The sequence below is a fragment of the Nannobrachium achirus genome (assembly GCF_963921795.1).
Source record: "Nannobrachium achirus genome assembly, chromosome: 11".
Taxonomy (NCBI): domain Eukaryota; kingdom Metazoa; phylum Chordata; class Actinopteri; order Myctophiformes; family Myctophidae; genus Nannobrachium; species Nannobrachium achirus.
This window is the reverse complement of record NC_137820.1, coordinates 54,251,558-54,273,524: the sequence shown is the minus strand read 5'-3', so window position 1 is coordinate 54,273,524 and position 21,967 is coordinate 54,251,558. Positions and strand designations below refer to the sequence as shown.

The window sequence follows — 21,967 nt, the reverse complement described above, 5'->3', positions numbered from 1 at the left end:
ATGTCAGACATCAGTCATCTCCATATTTGGGAAAATGTGGCCACATTTTGGCCACATTTTGTCCGACTTAAACAACCAACCAGGTCTGTGCATTCTTTTTGGTCAAAGTTGATCGCATGCCAAAGTGCCAGCGCTCACCCAGCAGTCTGCTGTGACCCAGGCAGATGCATGCACGCGCCCATGTGCGTGACATCGCCCTTTAGGGTGAGGTCGCTTCTCGCCCTTAGGTCGTCTTACTGGTGCAATAGGCTACCTGTTGTGCACGTTGTCAGAGTTCTTTAGTGCTGTATATTATCAGGACACAAGATGTTAGTCTATGATATCAGTACTATGAGGTCACATTGATGACATCAGAGATCTCCACTCATGGGGATTTTCAGATTTATACCCATTTAGATTTGTCATTAGTCATTTGTGTTGATGCTTTTTAAAATCTTTATTAGGGCAACCGGACTATGGGGCTCTTAAGTCTGACATCATTTTGTAGGCAGAGGAGAACTTTTGGGGCCAAAAGGCCCCAGCGCCCGTGAATCTTTTTACTATTTTTACTATTTACTAATTTGTCTTCTTTTTCTTGTTGACAGGAAAGTGGTAGAATTATACTTTAGTCGTTATTTCTGTCTCGGATCTGTTGAAATAGCGAGGGACACATATTGACAATAAACTACAAAATGATGTCACGGCTTAAAAGCCCCATAGTACTATTCTATTCTATTCTATTCTATTCTATTCTATTCTATTCATTCAAGCCTGTGGTTTGAGAGTACTTTGTTGTGTAAGTGGATTACACTACGAGCGGCATTCATTAAAGGATACTGTCTTATCTGGTCAAGCTGCAGAGCAGCAGGTGACTGCCAGCTGATTAAGGTCAGACCGCAGTGCCAGGTCCCCAGACAGACAGGAAGTATTCAGGCCAAGGTACAATCAATGTACTGTATATCAAACATCATCCATATCACCATCCACTGCCATCACTGATCAATAGGTTTCAATGGAGAGCGGTCATAATAAATCTAAGAGTCTCTGCATACACGACTCTTGAAAGGTTGTTTGTGTCTTTCCATTACTGTACATCCTTGCTTTTTCAACAATAGCAGATGGTCCCAGTGGAAAGCTATAGACTGCACTTTAGCTGGAAATGTTTGACAAGTGCCATTACATACATCCATCACAACAGTGTCATCCAGTAAGATCCTGCACCCCACAACTCTCTCTCTGAGGGCATTGTTCTGACCATCTCTGATAATAAATGTCTGTGCTTTTTCTGGATGATACGTGAATTTATACATTCCTAATTTATACAGTTTGGTCATAGGTTAACATTGCCGTTTACTAAGTAAAGACCCAAACATGTGTGACCATGGGCTATTGCGATTAATCTTCATTCACCAAACCCACCCCTATTTCACCCGGCAGAGTCCCTCCCTCGGCTCAACAGCCAGTCATGTGACTTGGATGTCTAGCATGCACAGTGCTACTGATCTTCAGCAGCACTACTGATCTTCAGCCCCCCCCCCCCCCCCCCCCCCCCCCCCCCCCCCCCCCCACACACACACACACACACACACATACATAGGAAGGCAGGTCACAGCGACAGCATGAACTTGTTTCAATTGTGTTATTCATTTGCCTAACGCAGATTTGATTATTTTCCTCTACAAAAGGTAAGACTTTAAATGTTGTTTTTAAACAGTGATTATGTGTTTTACATTTAAAGGAATTAATTAATATTAAATATTAATCCTATGCTATATGCAATAAATATATAGGCTATATTACAAGTAAGGTAACAAATATTATGAAATATACTGTTTATGTCTTAGCCCAGTCTGATGTTTTTTTTTTCCATATCAACCATAATTGTAATTGACAGAGGTTCATGCTCAACATAATCAGTGTACTGAATGTACAGTATAGTGAGACAATTGTTTCAATCTTATATTCCTCATTTTACAGTCTGGATGCTGATATTGTGAAAGGGTATAGTCCTAACTGATGCAGCTACGTATAAACGTATATTTCATGATAGTGGTTGTATTCAGTGTCAGCATCACTCTATGTGTGGGTTATCAGATCCAAAGACAAGCCTGCAAACAAAAACACTTCTTGAGAACCACTGATCTACATAATCAAATGCCTCTGCATTTATTATACTTGACCAATAAAGTGCTTGTGATTGCAACAGACCAACAGGGGATGGAGAGCCAGTACTGGAGTGACAGCCAGTCTGATGAGGACAGTGACACAGAGGAGTGTCTGAATGGAATCCAAGTAAACAAACATAATAAATGAATAAGCTTTCTATGGCTCATTGCAATGCACTCTAAAGAATGATTCAGTAGCATTAAATGAGTAATTATTCATTGAGAACATGTTGAACTCCTGGCACTCATTATTTGTTTGCTTCAGCACTCCATTAAGCAGTCCATTTAAATAGATAGCTAGTTATGTTATCCAGATATATGCTGTTTGCTTGTTCACATGCAATTTAGACAGAAGCTATAGGTTTGATGTCTACCTTCTATCTTAGTTAGTTTATAGCACTTCATTGTTTTCTTGGCACTCTATTTCCATGACCCAATTATCCTGGGTCTTACTCCCGTCATTCCATGACACGTGTCATGGAATTAGTTTTGTGAGGAAGCAAAGCCAAAGGTAACATATGGCAACTACTGTCTGCCTGATCCTGTAGTAGTAGCCCCTTAAGTCAGCACAAAGTATCCTTTCTCAATATAGAGCAATGCCACCAAAAGCCTACCGGTATGTGCTGAAGCACATCTCTTCTTCCTATAGCAATAGCATGAAACATGGAATTCTGTGAAAGGCTTTTAGTGATTGAACTCCTCTCTGATGTTGAGCTGTTGAGACCAGAAGGTGAACACGTGTGTCTATTTGCCGCTCCAGGGGAGCTGTTCTAGTGACCTGTATCGTCACGCCCAGCTGGACATAGACATAGCAGCAGCCAGGACTCTATACTCAGACACTGCAGTGACTGTCAGGTACTAACACTCACCTGCAGCCCTTTCACACTGAAGTTCAGTTCTGCATTTAGACTTCTAATATCTCTCAGTTACTTCTTTAAAGAAAATAACAATACAAAGCATTAATTAGGCATATATATCTCTGCTTATTTTCTCCACCTCAATGATTTTTTTCTCTCACTCCTCTTCTACTGCTGTAGGGAGTACAGGATGATTGATGACATGGACGTGGACATGCATATTAGCGTCAACTTCTTGGATGTAAGCTATAACATAACACATCTTTCAGTCCAAACAGTAACCAAACATTCAATTGAACACTTAAATTGGAGCATCATCAATTCCATACTAGAAATTGTGCCTTTTTTTGTAAATATAAATATGCAATTGGGCTGCGCTGTTTTCATTGTGTTCTGTTGTGATTCATTGTGTATTGTCACAGGATACACAGGACACAATAAATGGCGAGGAACTTTTGAGAATCTTTGAAGATATTTGAAAATGTTCAGCTATAAATAATGATATCGTCGTTGTCGGGTGGAAACCTCGTATCTCCAAGTTTCAAATTTGTATGTTCTTTCGCAAAGTAAAGCCCTGCTTCATCATACAAGACCGTCGCACAAAAGTAGTGAAAACAACAGATCTACAAGCACACAACGCCTCGAGGCGTTGTGTGCTTGTAGATCGACTGTTTTCAATAGTTTAAATCATTTTAAAAATGATAAATGCAAAACCAACGGTTTTGGATGTACAAGGTTTTTACCCGACAACGACGATATGCCAAAAATAGGGATGTGGGGTTGAAAGTGGTTAAATTAACACTGTGTTTGGCTGTGTCCACAGCAGGAAGTGTGCAGTGCCTGGAAGATCCTCCCATTAGAACCCATAGTCATCCGTCTGCACTTCTCTCCATCCCGGTACTTGGACGGTCCTGGTGAGCTACATACAGTACAACCAGTGGTGTGAAGTAACTAAGTACATTTACTCAAGCGTGAGCTTGTAGATCTGATATTTTCAAAAGATTTTTATACATTATACATACCGATATACAAGTACTGTATGAACAGCAAAAAAAAAAGAAAAGAACAAAAAAAAAAAAGAAAAGAAAAGAAGAACAACTACAACAACAACAAATAAATCAATAAAAAGGGAAACTTGTGCAAATCCGTTTTAACAACATGGTTTGAAATAGATGTCTAAAGATGTGTCTCAGTCTGGATACTCGGATACTGAAACTGAAATGATCTATACTTCAAGTTCAGCGTATGACATTGTTGCTGGCCAAAATACATATTGTTACATTGCAACCAATGTCGATAGGTCAACAATGTCTGAATGCACAATTCACGTCTGATCACTAGCGAATACGTAATAGTGTGGACTGGACACACATCCACAGTGTGGGTTCACAAGATTGTATTCGAGAAACCAATAAGATTTGCCTGAAGCCTGAACAAGGCCATAGTGTCCGTACCTATGGTCCGTACAGTTCTGGCTAGTGTTGAATGTCATGTTCATTAAAAGATGGAGTTTGGATTTTTTTCTGTATCTCTCTGCTGCACTGACAAATATATATATTTTCATTTCTAAACGGTACTTCCTTCCTTACAGTACCATCGGTGGAGGTATTCCAGCCATCCAACAGAGATGGTTTCAGCGTCGGACAACAGCTACAGAAGTGAGCGCTCATTTGATTGAAATACTAATCTTTTAACATGGAAGTGGCAGTACAACTAAAGAAAATACAAATCCTGTTCCCTCAAGTATCCTCAGGACGTTCATAGCTCAGGGGTGGAAAGATCTGTCCAATGAGAGGGTGGTAGTCCAACAGAAGACCAGTCACAGCTGGTTCAGGCCTGGAGGAACCTTCAAGAAGTATCGTATGAGACTCGGCATCTGGCCACCTGTATCAAAGTAGGAAATGCTTTATTTTTCTTGTCTGTTTTTCGTGTGTGTGTGTGTGTGTGTGTGTGTGTGTGTGTGTGTGTGTGTGTGTGTCGTGTGCGTGTGCGTGTGCGTGTGCGTGTGCGTGTGTGCGCTGTGCGTGTGTTTGTGTCAGGTGCAAATCCAATAGACCAAAATGTAGTTTCTTGTTTTTAATTGAGGTTTAAATTCAGCAATCTGGGTTCATTCTAGGAGGTCAAACCTTTTTTACTCAAAATGTTATCATGATCTCTTGGAGCTCTTGGAGGCAGCCAACTGATTATTCCCAAGGTTCATGAAAATCGGAACCTCTTTCTGAATCTCTTTGTTCGTCTCTTTGTTGGGGGCAGCTTAATAACAAATAGGAATTCAGAGAATTCGTATTCTTTGTGATTTAACCACCGATCATTCATTCACTTGCTGTGGACCAGGTCTAATGGGCTCATGGACCCTGATTTAAAGAGTAAGAGTGTTTCCTCTGAGCTAAAAGTGAGCCGTCTAATAAATCGGACACACCATCAAGTCTACACCATCAAGAATCCCAAAGGAGAACTCTTTGCTTACACCACCAATGGAAAGGTAAGACCCCCAACTATGTTGACCAAATTCACAGCTTCTACTTAAGTGGATTGTATTGTAAAGGCGGTTTCTGTCTCTCTCTCTCTCTCTCTCTCTCTCTCTCTCTCTCTCTCTCTCTCTCTCCAGAGGGTGCTGGTGCCTCCGGTTAAGTCTTCGACACAGATTACTACTAAACAATTGTTTGAGTTAATTCTCTCCTCCCATGCCACGGTAAACTGTAAGACACCCCCCAGCCTCCAGCACGGCTTCTTGGCCCAGGTAAAGGATGCAAAATGCTGGTAAAATCTGAAGTAGTTCACACATTAAAAGGGTGCTTTGGGTTGTACATGTGTCTTAGAAATGCTACAACTTGGAGTATCCAGGTATCTATGAGTTAAAATGTGTTGGGTTCAGTGTCCTGTGACATTGTTGTTTCTTTATTTTTAGATAATGAAGTATGCTGAGCAGAGGATCCCCACGCTGAATGAATACTGTGTGGTCTGTGATGAGCGACATGTATTTCAGAATGGCCCCATGTTAAAGGTACCGGTACACTGCGATAGCAAGATAGGTTAAATAGCCATGTTCTATTCTGTCATTGCATTGACATTATTATTCTCCTTTGCATGTTTCTAGCCAGCAGTTTGCACCAGGGAGCTTTGTGTGTTTTCCTTCAACACATTGGGTGTTATGTCTGGTGCTACAGAGGAGGTGGCCACCGGTGCAGAGGTAAACTCATGCACACACGCATGCACGCACGCACACGCACGCAGGGGCGTCACAAGGTGGGGGGGGGGCCTTAATTATTTTATACTTTAGCTATTGAAAAATAGCAGATATACAAGCTCACAGCGCGGCAGGAGCTTGTAGATCTGCTATTTTGAAAAGTTCTTGAAAATGTGCACAAATCTTTGAATATATGTATTTTTTACAGGTGAGATGGGGGGTCCGTGGCCATTCTGGCCAAATACATATCATTTTGGGGGTCCTTCATGTGAAAAAGTTTTTCAAAAAACCTTAGAAGGATTTAGAGGACATTGATAGAATCGCATCAACAATATTCAAAAATTGCACAAATGTTCACGTTTTTTTTTTTAAATAGCAGAACTACAAGCTCGCAGCGCGGCCCCGAGTGCCGAGCTTGTGACCTTATCTGCTATTTTTCAACAGTTAAAGCACAAAATAATGCGTAATAATGCGTTGCCTGTCCAAACGGGTTGAACCCCCTCCCCCTATGAAGAACATTCATGGGGGGCCCACAGTGAATCCTTGTACCCAGGGCCCAGAATTTGGTGCGACACCCCTGCGCACACGCGCACACACACACACACACACACACACACACACACACACACACACACACACACACACACACACACACACACACACAATACACTGCTAACTGTAATAAGGATCCTTCATTTACAGGTAGTGGACTTGCTTGTGGCTATGTGCAGAGCTGCCCTTCGGTCTTCACGCAAGAGCGTCATATTTGAACCGTACCCCTGCGTTGTCAATCCGTGCAACCCAAATACACTGGCCTTCAGCCCCAGGGTATATCACACTGACCTTATCTGAATTATTATCGTCTCACACGCAACGTTGAGTTATTTCAATAAATGTTTCATCTTTATCTTGTCACAGAGAAAGAGCTATGATAGGCTGCAGAATCTTTTGGACAGCGTCTCGTTGATCCAGAGGACGTCACAGGTCATGATCTGTCTTCACTATTCACACCAGTTACTCATGACTCACTCGTTCTGGTAGAAATAATTACAAAGGAAATTTTGTTTCAACTCTTTTCCAGGGTTCATATTCAGAAATAAAGAAACAGATGGACATGGCAGATCCCCTTGCACACGCTTTACTACAATGGTAAGCTCACCAGGGCTACAGTATATACTGTATCAAACCTTTATGCCATTATAGATGCTATGTTGACTACTTTCTGAGCCATGCGTTTGTATGTTTATAACAGGATTATAGCCAGCAACAGATCACACATTGTCAAGCTTCCACTCAACAGGGTATGGAAGAATAGACTGTAGCGATCCTTCTTAGCTGAGTGCTAAGTGTTTGAAGTAGAGCTGCCACGAATATTCCCTTAGTGATTATTCTGTCGATTACTTTTTTGATGAATCTAAAAGGCTAGTTTTTTCTTTTGACAATTTGTTTTCTTTAAATATATAAAACTGATGCAAATAAATCCAAATATATTTTATATAATTGAAATTTATAATAATTGATTGCCGTAGTTTGATTAACTGTTGCACCCCTAGTTAGAGGTGGCTTAAGTACCTGCCTGTTAATATCAATTGATATGGTGTGATTTATATTGGATTTGACTTCCACCTACTCACATCATTTCTCTGTACGATAGCAACTGGAGTTCATGCACACTCCCCACCAGTATCTGCTCGTCAGCAGCCCCCCTGCTAAAGAGGCTCGATTCCAAGCGGCCAAAAAACGTGATGGCAGCACTTTTGCATTCCAGTGAGTAATATTCTTTGTTTGTGACACACTGACACATACTGTACATGTACAGGGGCGTCACAGGGGGGGGGGGGGGGGGGGGGGGGGGGGGGTGGGACTGAGTTACTAGGGCCCTAGGTGGAGGGGCCTTAATTATTTTATACTTAATAGCTATGGAAAAATAGCAGATATACAAGCTCACAGCGCTGCGAGCTTGTAGATCTGCTATTTTTGAAAAGTCGTGAAAATGTGTGCAAATCTTTGAATATATGTATTTTTTAACCAAACATTTGTAACTCATATTTTGCTTCTGGGGGGGTCCCTGGAACTAAACATTTTGAGATGGAGGTCCGTGGCCAAATACATATCATTTTGGGGGTCCCTCACATGAAAAGGTTTGAGCACCACTGACATAGAATCATAGGATTTTCAAAAAACCTTCAAAGACCTTTCAAAGATTTTCACGATTTTTCAAAAATAGCTCGCAGCTCGCAGCTGTGAGCTTGTATATCTGCTATTTTTCAATAGTTAAAGCACAAAATAACGCAGTGAATCCTTGTACCTAGGTCCCAGAATTTGGTGCGACACCCCTGGCCTGTACATGTATTCATAACCATGTCTGTCCCTACACTCCACACATGCAGTTTTCAAAGAATACAATCCCTATTTTGCTGTTCAGTCTTCCATCTGTTTCTCTCTTTAGTGGCTCCCACATTGAAAATTGGCATTCGATACTCAGAAATGGGCTAGTCAATGCCTCCTACACAAAGTTGCAGGTATGAAAAGTACGAATGTATTCACACCCTGGGTGTGAAAAGTACAAATGTATTCACAGCCTAAGGGTCAGTTTAATAGATATGGTTTTCAGGTTTTCTGCATTTTTTATTTTTTGTCTTAAGGAATGTAGACGGTTCACTCGCTTGAAATCACATGAGGTTTCAGAGGCAAGCATCTTAATCAGTAATTGACAGGCACAAACATAATGATGATTTGAAAAGGCATTTTAACCCAGAATTTGCTCAACTTAAAGATGATTCATGCACTCATCATTCACTCTTGTATTCTTTCTTATCTAAGCTTCATGGGGCTGCATATGGAAAAGGCATCTATTTAAGCCCCATCTCCAGCATATCCTTTGGATATTCGGGTAAGAGTGCTGCACACGCAAGCTTTTTGCGACATTCCCTGAAACTGAGTCTTTACAAATTCAGTTTGTAAAAGCCTCCCCCCCCCTCTATTCTCAGACATGGGGAGAGGGCAACACCAAATGCCTTCCAAAGAAGAACTTATTAACACATATAACCGAAACAACACAATCGAGCAGGTACAGTGTGTACAGTACTTGCTCCTATTGTACACTCAAACTCCTACACTGTCCTATATACAACATGTCTGATCTCAGCCTCACTGATCTCATCTTGCATTCAATCTAGGAGCGTCCGGGACAAGCCAGATTCCTTCAGAACAGGAATCTAAACTGCATTGCACTCTGTGAGGGTAAATAGACTTAAACATAACAACACTCCTTAACCACTTTAACCCTGACATCCCAATGAAAACGTTCATAACGTTTTTAAAAATAGTAGATTTATAAGTTCACAACATCGGCTATTTGTATTATTATTATTAATTCATCGACTATTTGTATTATTGTTATTATTTCATCGACTATTTGTATTATTATTTTTCAATTACATGTTTCTAAACACATTGTTCATGTTAAATAATTATGGCTGAAAACATGTAAACATTTTGGGAAACACATTTTACTGAATTGTTAAGTAAGGCCACTTGAAATGTATACTTTGTTCTATGACGGATTATAAATTAAACATCACTATGTATGTCATGTCACAAACCACACTGCTTTATCACAAATTGCACTTCCATGGCTTTGTCTCATTAATGATTATGTTATTCATATCATTAACAGTTATAACTTCAAAGAATCTTCAAAAACATGGGAACATATGGATGTGCCCGATATCCGACCATGTGTGTACGCGGTTCTTCTTTGTGTAAGTACACAACATAAGACCTCAGAGAAAACGTTAGGCTATCCGTCACTGCCATCAGATATTGGACCAATCAGCGCATCTCGTTCATTAAGCGCCTTCTGCTTTTGTCTCTTTCAGGTATGAGAACGGGCAGATAGGAGACACCAGCGTCAACACTCAGGACCCCAGGATAGAGAGGGAGATTATGCAAGTTATTGCAACGAGACCTTGCTGAGAAAATATGTCCATAATCCATAATGTATGGAAAGACACACATGAACACTCATGCCAGACAGACACATGCCAGCATGCATGTATTTTGCACCTTCTGATTATACCTCCTCCTGCACACTCTCTCTCTCACACACACACACACACACACGCACGCACGCACGCACGCACGCATGCACGTACGCACGCACGCACGCGCACACACACACACACACACACACACACACACACACACACACACACACACACACACAATATCCAATTATGGTCTCATGATATTTGTCCATGACTCATGTTGTAAATTACATTTTGCATGATTACCAAATCAAACGATCATGCAAACACTGGTCAGAGAGGCTGTTGGCTTCATTATTATGCTTATCTCTCTCTCTCTCTGGCATGCCTTGGCTGTCCGCCCTTTGATGTCATGAAATTTCTATAATTAGGCCAATAACAAGGGGGAACTCTCAAGCTACAGTACTATTGTATTGACATTAGATGATTGTGGAGGGATCTTGTGTTTTGTCTTATCATTTGATAGTCATGGAAATGCTGCTTCTGTCTTAGTTTTTGTATGCTATGTTGTTTTGTAATGTGTGCATGTGGTTTGTTCTGTAACATTGTCTACTCACAGTGGTACAACCTTACATACAGTATGTGTAGGATTTCTCAAGGTTTAAATGCTTTAGTTAATTGGAAGTAGAACCCATAGCTCTAGGCTTTGTTAGGTCTGACAAAGTTCCACCATGGATATAAACTTAAACAAGTCTATAGGCTATATCTCTGTGAGCGGGTTCTACTTCCAAATCATGGGGATGGGTGCCCCAGTGGCTCAACAGGGTGTGTCTCTATCATTTCTGACAAAATCAAATCAGAATTGCCAAAAATGTTTTATAGTTGTGTGCATTTTTTAATAAAGCTTTCTATTGCATGTTGATGCAGGTCAATAGTCAAATTCATTACAAGACTGTCAGGAAAACATGACTAAACCGGAGCCTGCAACTGCATTATGTTGACCTTGACCTTTGAACAGGGGAGAAGTTGACAGTCTCCGCGTGGCCTCCCCTGCAACCATGTTATTATGGATGGATCTGGATTCCAGGCCAGCTCATGTTATCTGTGTGCTTTCTATAAGAAGATAGTGGTGTGAGTGATGACCAATGGGCAGTGTCATTCCTACCACAAATTCTCCAGAACAAAAAAAAAATATATATCATGTCAACAAGTCATTATTATCGTAATGAATTGGGTAAAAATATGTGAATACTATCCAGTACAGGTTAGTGATGTGAATGCATCATCATCAGAACCATATACAATAATCGAAGTGTATGGTGTATATGTTGTATTTATTAGTTCATTTATAGCTCATAATGTTAAAGGGTGAGTGAAACGCCATCATTGTACACAAGGGGGTGGCATAGAGCTGTCACTGTCATCTGTCACCTATTAATGGGCAGCCATTCACCTTTCACTGTCTGCCAGTGCCAACTCAAGCTCCAACAAGCCAGGTTAAATAAACCACAAAACTCATTATTCAGCCTCGAAGAGTCCGGCATCACTGGACCTGAGGGAACGACGCGACGGGACAAGTGGCTCGAGGAGGTCAGAGAGGTAGGGAGGAGCCAGGTTGTGTTGTGCCTTATAGGTGCATATGTGATGGGCCAGATGGGCATAGATGGGCATAAACGGGCATAATGTCCGATAGATTCAATGATTCAACTAAATTCACAGATGGATGAATTGTTACTATCAAAACCTCCACCGGCTGTCTGTCAGTAAGTCTGTCAGTCTGTCTGTCAGTCTGTCTGTCTGTCACGTTACACTTTTCCCCATCTCATATCTCCGCCACCGTTGCCACGATCCATGCCAAACTTTGCACACACACTCCTTGGCTGCAAATCCACAACCTCCACTCATTTCTCACATGGCCCTCTTGCTCTTCTAGCGCCACCATGGTCCATGAGGCCGATTCTTGCAAAACACATTTTTGGACACTGCTCCTACAGATTTTGCCCTAAAATCACGCAAAGCGGTACACAGTATCTCTAAAGTCATGTCATCAACATGGATCTGTCTCATTTCCCATAATCCCTCTTGATTGCCTACCATTGTCTTCTAAAGTTTGTGTATGCTGGTTCAATTTACTGGTTCAAGTAAATTCACAGATGGATGAATTGCAACAGTGCAAATCAGTTTTATTAGGAATGATGTCAATGGTTTGTGTTGTATAACGTCAGACCAGAGCTCTGGTCAACCTGAATAAGATGTGACGCAGCTTCTAAACATCATCTTTAGTCTGAGTACGACCGAGAGGAAGTATTTACAAACAGAGTGTACTGTGAGAGTCAGAGAGTCAGGCATATATAGAGACATAGGCAAAGAAATTGACAGAGAATATATTGGTCTTTCCAACCTGCAAGAGACAAAGAAACACCTTCCAATTTACAGTCCAAGTAGTAGAAGCGGTGTCCATGAACCAATCTTCCAAGACACAGGTGTCCTGTTCTGTGTGTCAATAGTGGCGTTTCCATAAACTTAAGCGCATTAGGGAAGCGTATTATCAGAAATGCGCATTTAGACTAAGTGAATTTAGCCCGTTTCCATTTGCGGGTGTCATTCGAATAAGGGTAGTAGTTCGTTTGGAAAACCAATAGGTGGCGCACCTTTTCAGTCCTACGACATTCTATAACTGCAGAAGAAGAGCGACAAGCGACACAATAATGAATACAAAATGTCACGGGGCTGTTCTGAGAGCTTCGCCTTGCAACACACGCACGCACTGTGACGCACACGCACACAAACACATTAACGTATTATCCACACAACACACCATCGCATTGCTTCGCGCAATGGAGGAAAAAACGCTTCAATAAGGAATTTGTGTCCCATTTTGACGATGAGTTCACTTTTACACGTTTCCATCCATGCCTCTGTTACTCTCTCTGACTTTTATACCCTCTCTCTCCGTCTCCGCTGCTAAACTGGTCTGCGTGCTGTCTGCTTCTCATGCCATGGTGCCTGATTTATGATTAGTCGTATGACTGTGTGGCGCACGGAACAGTAGATTTCCAAGATCAAACTGTGTCCCTCCACGCTACGTTGTAGGGTTTGTAGATCAGGCAGTGGGCGTGTACTTGCAAGAGCAACATATAGCGAGTCAGTCCGTCACCCGTGCGCTGTTCCCATGCTGGTAGTGACTATCTCTATTTTTCTACAGTCTATGGACTATCTGGATATATTTCTGCTGATATAAAACAAACCTGTATGAAAAGTGTGTGCGTGGGTGGCTGCGTGCGCGCGCCTGTACATGTGTGTGAGTGAGAGAGAGAGGGAGGGAGGGAGAGATGGAGAGGGAGAAAGAGAGAGAGAGAGATCTGTCGATCAGCAGCTGTCTTTCTCTGACGAACGCTGTACAATGGACGTTAATTAAGCGGCGGGGGAAAGTGTTATATAGGAGGACGATATGGACCAGAACGTCATACTTTATTCGAATGTATTGTCTGACCCGTTTCCATTCACTTTTGCGCATTTAGTTTATCCGATTAAGCCTCAAAATCCTCCTCCTCCAAGCGTATAATCTTTTTTGCGGATAATGAAAGTTTATTCGCAAATTGAAGTGTTTCCATAAAAACATTTAGCGAATCAGCCGTTAATGCGCAAAAAGTAGTTTTATGGAAACGCCACTTATGTGCCTTCATCAGCGTATCCACACTGGTGAAAAGCCCATTGTGTGTAAACAGTGTCACAAGAGTTTCAGTTTGTAGGGAATCTGAAGGCACACCAGCGTGTCCATACTGGTGAAAAACCCTTTGTGTGTAAACAGTGTGACAAGAGTTTCAGTCAGTTAGATTGCCTGAAGATACACCAGCGTATCCACAAGGGAGAAAAGCCCTTTGTGTGTAAACAGTGTGACAAGAGTTTCAGTGTGTTAGGGAATCTGAAGAGGCACCAGCGTGCACACCACATAGGAGCTTCAATCAGTTAATAGAATTCACGATGGCAAATATTGCGGCATGTTCATGCTGGACCTCCAGAAGGCATTTGACACCGTCGATCATTCTATTCTGATTGAAAAACTCAAAGCTATTGGTCTTGATCGCACAGCAGTGAGATGGATGCACTCTTACTTGGTGGGGAGGGAACAGATGGTGGAAGTCAACGGAACCCTGCCCCCCCCCCTCCCAGTAAACTGTGGAGTACCTCAAGGGAGTATACTAGGACCACTGTTGTTCTTAATATACGTAAACGACATGTCATCTGCTTGTGACTGCAATCTGTTTCTGTTCGCGGATGACTCGGCTCTCCTAGTCTCCGGCAGAGACTTATTGCAGGTTGAAAAGGCCCTTAACTGTGAACTTAACAAGATCTGCACCTGGCTCAATGACAACAGACTCTCAATTCACCTAGGCAAAACTGAATGTATCCTCTTTGGATCTAGTCAGAAACTTAGCCTAGTTGAGAACTTCACAATTAAAGTAGGTGACACTGTGATAGAAAGAAAAAACTACATCTGCTACCTGGGTTGCATCCTGGAGGCTAACCTATCCAGTGAAAAAATGACCACCAAGGTAATCAATAAAGTCAACCAACGAATTCGCTTCTTGCAAAGGGTTGCCCCGCTGATCAATACTAAATCCCGAAAGACACTAGGAGGAGCTCTTATTGGGCCCCTCATTGATTACGGAGTCCTTGTCTGGTATCGCGACGCCCCAGCCGCCTTAAAGTTAAAGCTTCAAACAGCCCAAAACAAACTAATTAGGGTTGTGCTTGGTCTCCCTCCTCTGACCCACCTTACCGATCATCACCACGAAAGCGTGGGATGGCTCAAAGTAGCTGACAGAGTACAGCATCTTGCAATGGGCCTGGTGTACAAGATACACTACACCTCCAAGATTCCCATGTACCTGACAAACTACTTCTTAAAGGTCAAGGATGTTCACGACCACAACACCAGAGGCAGCTCCACTAATCATCATCAACGTAGATTTAACACTAAACAAGGCTCTAACTCGTTCTCCTGCTACACCATCAACATGTGGAACGCCCTTCCTCAAGCCCTAAAGGAGAGCAAATCCCTAGCCTCCTTCAAAATTGGTATGAAAAGTCACCTTCAGACAGCTGCTACCCATGACTTGTAAATAGACTAAGCCCCCATGCCCCCCCCCCCCTTTTTTATTATTCTTTTTTCTGCCTTTGTATTTGATGTTATGCTTTTGAAACTGATATTATCCTAGATAAAGTACTATGTTCTATCCGTCTGTCTTTCAATGTTATATGAGATACTTAAAGTGTGGTTCCTGTGGAAATAAGCCTCGGCTTTCTAGGATCTCCTTTTAGTTGACCTTGTACCAGTGATTTGTACTGTCATGAAACTGTACTTTTTTCTATTGCAAACTTCTAATAAATTCTTCAATCAATCAATCAAGGGTAGGCTATGTGAATGCATAAAGTGAATGGCAAATCGAGTGGCAAAGTGAGTTTAATATTGTTTAACATTGTTTAATACAATCAGATTGGACTTTTCTGTTTGGATGTATGAGCCAGAAAGTAGTTTTTTGCCACTTAATCCCACATAAATTCCGGGTATGATGATGATGTCACGCGCATACCCTCTATTCTGATGACAAACCATCATCTCCACACTTCACCCAATGAGTTGTCCACCAGATGGCGCTGACCACTCAGGCCATTCTTAAGCGGAATGAAATGAATTTCTGACAGGAGGTATGACTTCATCCAGGAGTGGGCAGTGGCTGAGTAGGCTACTCATCATCTGGGAGACTGTGTTTTGCAGGTCTATATATATATATATATATATATATATATATATATATATATATATATAGCCTTAATTTTTTGTTTCCAACATTTTGTTTTGAATTTATTTCAAGAGTTTTCAAAACATTCCCTAAAAGAAACATTTTCATGAATTAAAAAAAATTGAATGATTTCATTAATAATTTCATTAATTAATCATTAATTAATCATCGAATAAATTCCATATGTAAGCTTACCTTACACATGCGCAGTAGGGCGCCAATGTACGTGCGCCCTGGCTGGCTCTCTCCTGTCTCCTCTCCAGTCCATATCCAACCAGCCGGGTCACTGTGTCCCGTTTAGCTGACTTTACCATCATGTTCAGAGCTGCCGTCCGACTCTCGCTCTCCGGTGTCCGGAGTTTAACGCGTGTACAGCCAGGATGTCAAGGTGGGCAACGTGAACGCCTTTTAATTTATCATGTCGTCCGGTTTATTTAATGGGTTGAATAGTTGACACGTATGGGGACGCAAAAAATCAGAGTTCAGGCTGTCACGGTTCATGCTAGTGTTAGCGTGCTAACAGTAACGTGAAGATTTGCTATCGTGCTAACAGCTGCATTAAATATTTTCTACAAGGGTACCTCTAGCTCTGCTGGGATGTGTTGGTGTAGTTTGGCTTGGTGCTGTTGTCCTTCTGGCTGACTGTACCAGCCACTGTTCAATTAGCAAGGTTTTTCTTATGTGTGTCCTTGCCATGACCGGGCCCTGTGTGTGGCTAACTGGTGGCTAGATAGTAGCAGCAGGTACAGTAGATTAAGTAAGCCTGTCGTAGACAAGACTACAGTAGAGCCATACATCCTTTGCATATCCTTTGAGCTCGTAGAGTCTTTTATAGGTTATATCACTGGTTCCCAAACACTGGGTCGGGATCCATTTGTGGGTTTGCTGTTTTATGGATCCCTTAATGTTTGGTTTCCTACATTTTGTTTTGAATTATTACTTGAAAACATTTTCAAATAACCTTCCCAAAAAAAGCTTTTCATGATTATTATTATGTTTTTGAGGTTGTATATTTGCTGTTTTCACTTTCAGTTTGGGTCCCGGCCAAATGTCTAGTTTCTCTTTTTTGTCTCGAGCTAAAACCACATGCATAAAGTGAATGGCAAATCGAGTGGAAATCTAATAGGACTTTCTTTTTGGATGTATGGGCTGTCAAGGCCAGAAAGTAGTTTTTGCCACTCAGTAGGAGTTCCTGCATAAACCGGGTATGATGATGATACCCTCTATTATAGGTTATAGCAATATAGCCTCAGCCTGTATTAGAGCAACAGAGACCGTACGGAAATATGGGGCGTCTCCAAATCACAGTTGCATAAAGGTGTGTTCAACTCGCACTTTATAACCAGGTCATATCAGGGCACTGGCGGCAGGCCAACAGGAATCCATTCCTAGACAGTAACAAGTTACAACTAACAACCCTTTACATTTCAGCCAGGTACCAATGACTGTATGCTGTTGCCTGTATTTGTTAGATTAGCCTACATTAGATATGACTTTAATTCTGGGCACTGTGAATTTGGATCTGTGGATTAGGATATCGGTGGACCAAAGATCTACATGTATGTATTGTTTGTGGTCATGTGTTGTCTTTATTTACTTAAATCATATCTAAAACACAAGATAAAGTGAAAGCAGGGGGTGGTAGAGAGCCTTACTTTATGACAATGTCATGCCATTCACCAATGGGATCATGAGAATGCAAGAGGTGCACTGCTTCAAGCAGTCTGCTTGCACCTCTTATTTAGTTAACACTAGGTGCCACTGTAAGTACACTTCAACACATTTCTAGTTTCTACCTGTTAACTGTCTCCTTTTCATCTTGTAGCTCCAATGGCTTTGAGGTGTTACTCACATGGTGGGAAAGAGGAGACAGATGAAGAGTTTGATGCCCGTTGGGTAACCTATTTCAGCAAGCCAGACATTGATGCTTGGGAACTGAGAAAAGGTCTGTATGAATTAGCCGCAAGTTACATTAGATTTTTTTTTATTGATTAATCTATGGTTGCAATACCTCCCATAGGGATTCAATGCATCAAAACGTTTTTTTTTTTTTCTTTTCTTTTTCTTTTTGCTATCTGATTGTATTAAACAACGTCAAACTCAACCAATATTGTGGCTCTATGGAAATCTTGAATTATCCTCTTTCTATCTGCAAAGTGTTTGTTTCAGAAAAATCCACCGTAGACACGTTATGAGCTACTTTCTGTCATATGTATATATATATATATATATATATATATAATATTGACATTTGTTTAACTGATTTCTGTGGTTCCTTCTTTCAGGAATGAACACGTTGATCGGTTATGATCTGGTACCTGAACCAAAGATTATCGAAGCAGCTCTAAAAGCTTGTCGGAGGTTAGATGACTTGGCCAGTGCTATCCGAATCTTGGAAGCTGTCAAGGTGAGAGAGAGAAGTTATTCTAAGTTCTCAAATAGAAACTTTAATCAAATCTGAGTCCTTCAAATTTCTTTTTACTACTAGTCCTTGCCCGTGGTTGTTGTGTACTGAGGTGTAAGTATTGTCTCGTAGGATAGAAGGATTTAAGACATATCAGTAATGTCAGTCATCTCCAAATTTAGGCACTGTTCTAGCATGCGGGTATATCAGATTTGGAAACTGTTTAGTATCAGTGATGTCAGTCATGGAGTCGTCTCCCAATTTGGGCACTGTTAAGTATCAGTTATGTTAGTCATCTCCAAATTTGGGCACTGTTTTAGCATGCGGCTGTTACCATGGTGGAAACACTGTTTAGTATCAGTGATGTCAGCGTGCAGACGACGGGCGGACGGACAGACAGACAGACATTCAGTAAATTTATAGTTAGATTATATACAGTATATATCAGTCAAAACCAGACAAACTTTTCCAAAACTGTCCCAGAGCAGTCCAAAAATGAAATGACACCTGTCAGAAAGGGAATAATAATGTAAACCATCCAAAACAATTATTAGAGATTTCTTTATTTTAACTAGTTAATTAATTTATGTAATATATATATTTTTGCTTGTGAAATATACTTGGGTAATCTTTTTTATTTTCATACCGTAGTGACCATATTCATGGCCACCAAAAGGTGCTGATAGAATATTTGATCACCAGGGTGCGGTGGGAGTAGGACGGGTTGTGGGTGTCATATGCTGTACAGATTTACCATGCATGAGTGTTGGGTGAATTATAGTAATGATTGCGGATGACATGGGGGTCGGCCATAGCTAGGCCAGCCCAGCAATGTGTCGATGTGTGTCCCTTAGCAAGACTCTTAACCCCTAATTGCTCCCAGAGCGCACATAGAATGGCATTTCCCTACTCCTATTAGTTATAGGTAGGGCTGACCTTCGAATCTTTTTTTATTTAAATCCATTCTTCTAAGCCTAAAAACGGTCATACTTTGAAGCTTTGAGGACGGGGCACCGGGGGGGGGGGGGGGGGGGGGGGGGGGGGTAGGTAATCAGAACCTCTAATGTGGTGGGGTGTCTAACCATATACCATACACGGTAAAATTAAATGAAACGTATTGTAGGTGAGACTATATCATGTTTAACAGATAATCTAAAGAAGATTTATAATAATATATAATGATGGTGTAAGCCAGGCGCGTGACATTTACAGTGAAGTGGTCCGCGTCAATATGCCGACAGGCCGGTATGCCGACGAACTAAACCTAACCTTAACCTCAGTAAAACTATGCCTAAACCTAACCCTAACCTCAGTAACCCAACCTGCCAGTGCTGGTGATTAGCTAACCTGCCGACGCTGGTGAGTTCCTACTGGGAACAACGGACCGGCGGAACAATGGGCGGAACCCCAGTGAAGGAGGTTTTTGTTTACACTGACGTCAGCCAACACGTGGATACATATACAGTATATCTGTAAAGGATTCTAATATCAACAAGGGTTAGAATTAAAAGGGGTATAAACGGTTTGCCCTGTACAGTTCAGTGAATACACCCGTGAGTGAATACAGCTGATGTTGCTCGCCAAAAACAGCCGATTCAGAAGCATCACAAGTTCACGACACATAGGGAGCCTGTAGATGGTCTATATTCGGCAGGCAACACCATCTGATTGATTTGCCTACCTGACGTTAATGTTCTCCAGTCTCCACTCGTAGATGGAGCTTATGCTCATTTAAAGTTATTTCTGTCAGTCTCAACAACATACTCCATGACTGTAGATAACTACTCTTCTTGAAATCATTATTAAGCATAACATTCTTAAATCCTTATGCAAAGATTAAATGTCGATGTTTAATTGACGCAAACAAAACTTTTGTTTCATGTTTGCGACAGAAATCCCCCCCTCCCCTCTCTGCACCATGTTGCTCTGTACAGCTGCACACGTGTAGGGCATAACATGTCATGAGGTTTTTATCCCTTGAGCATAATAATGGAAGGCATCAAAAGTAAAATCAGCTCTATAACCTTTTTTCTTGAAAATAATGAAATACAGAAATACTGTAATGTGCCTAATAGAAAATACTTGGCCTAACTTACTACTTATGTTGTCACGTGAGCTGCATGTTTGGATGTGAGCTGCATGTTTGGATGTGTCGCAAAAATTGATTATATATCCAATTCGTATGGAAAACATGCAGCTACTGATAGCACTGCTGCACAGCAACTGATTGTTGTAGATGTCCATACATCATTGTCCTTAATAGCTTAGATGTACATTTACCAAGATGAAATTCAAAACGTGATTTTAGTCTGGTGTGTCTTCATTCATGCAGTGCTGAGTTAGCGTTAGCAGCCTAGCTTAGCCACCGGATAGGAGAGTGTTAGAAACCTGTGCCATCGAACGAAGCTTGGAATATTCTATTTTTTGGGGTCAGCTCTAGTTATAGGATGAGTAAATGTGGAGGACACATTTCACACATGTGCATATACATACAGTACATATACAGTCAGTGGTGTAATCTTCGGTGGTATGATATTGTAATTTTAAGTTCTAGCATGCATGTGCACCGTAACATAACTAGGCACGTTACAACCGATAGATGGGGTTGATGCGCATGGGGAACACCAAGAAATACAGAAAACGATCAGATTAAAATGCCTTTTATTAAACAGTACGGGAGCGGCATGTAATTTTGGTTGAGCGACGCGTATTCTGACACACATGCGCATTGGGGAAGCACTTTATTTTTGAAAATTGTTTAGCCTGTCGTGGCAAATTGACTACCCCGCTCCAAACCAGGTTGAGGTCGACGCATGATACAACCGTCATATTTCAGGGCTATGGTACTCCGTGCTACGACCAAAACACCACTCTATACAGTGACAAAAAACACCTCAAGAAGTGGGGTTATTATTATGAACTTGTTTTTCTTTTGAGACTTAGGACTTGTGGATTATGGAGATACCTTTTTATTGAAGGTTAATAAAAGACAATTATTGGAATAAATAAACCTTTTACTTGGGGAATTATGTCAGAGCACGGACGACTGGCTTAAAGACGGATATAAACCTTTTTTTATATATATATTTGCGGATCAGTTACAAGATTTGGTAATGGGTGGTAACCTAAAAGCCTGGCCTCAGTTGGGCATTTGAGTTGATTGTATTAGAAATATAATTTACTGATATATTTCTTTCAGGACAAGTCAGGCCCCCACAAAGAAATCTACCCATACCTGATTCAAGAACTGCGGCCAACACTAGATGAACTTGGAATCTCCACCCCTGAAGAACTGGGCATTGACAAAGTATAGCAGGGTAGGTAATACATTTTACTATAATGTATTATTTGTTTACTACATAGTATTATTCTCTGCAGTGTTACAAATATCTCACTCTAACTGAAATTCTCTTGTCTCTCCTACAGTTCTCCAACAACTATGGACGCCACTTGGACATTGAAACCTTGTACTTAAATCTTTGCCTCGTATAAATGATGTGTGATATTTAATTTGGCCTTTATTAAGTTCTTTTGCTTGTAAAATATTGATGAACCTAATAAAGGAAAACCCTATCTTGA

At 41.2% G+C, this 21,967-nt stretch overlaps 2 protein-coding genes across 2 annotated transcripts; both read left to right on the top strand.

Annotated features, from left to right (window-relative positions):
* Window positions 1-2,196: 2,196 nt before the first annotated feature.
* Window positions 2,197-10,166, top strand: LOC308294454 (protein mono-ADP-ribosyltransferase PARP6-like; the record flags this gene model as incomplete). The annotated part of the gene is made up of 20 exons (XM_080737187.1): window positions 2,197-2,271; window positions 2,905-2,999; window positions 3,182-3,242; window positions 3,825-3,915; window positions 4,593-4,659; window positions 5,336-5,483; window positions 5,610-5,741; window positions 5,910-6,005; window positions 6,099-6,191; window positions 6,891-7,016; window positions 7,107-7,172; window positions 7,270-7,337; window positions 7,441-7,489; window positions 7,843-7,955; window positions 8,638-8,710; window positions 9,012-9,081; window positions 9,179-9,258; window positions 9,368-9,431; window positions 9,868-9,952; window positions 10,070-10,166. 20 exons carry the CDS (start codon window positions 2,197-2,199, stop codon window positions 10,164-10,166), a joined length of 1,749 nt encoding a protein of 582 aa, XP_080593313.1.
* A 6,078-nt stretch (window positions 10,167-16,244) lies between these two features.
* On the top strand, window positions 16,245-21,967 carry LOC308293865 (cytochrome c oxidase subunit 5A, mitochondrial-like). The gene is made up of 5 exons (XM_080736508.1): window positions 16,245-16,372; window positions 17,810-17,929; window positions 18,270-18,391; window positions 21,588-21,705; window positions 21,815-21,967. Exons 1-4 carry the CDS (start codon window positions 16,300-16,302, stop codon window positions 21,699-21,701), a joined length of 429 nt encoding a protein of 142 aa, XP_080592634.1. The 5' UTR covers window positions 16,245-16,299; the 3' UTR covers window positions 21,702-21,705; window positions 21,815-21,967.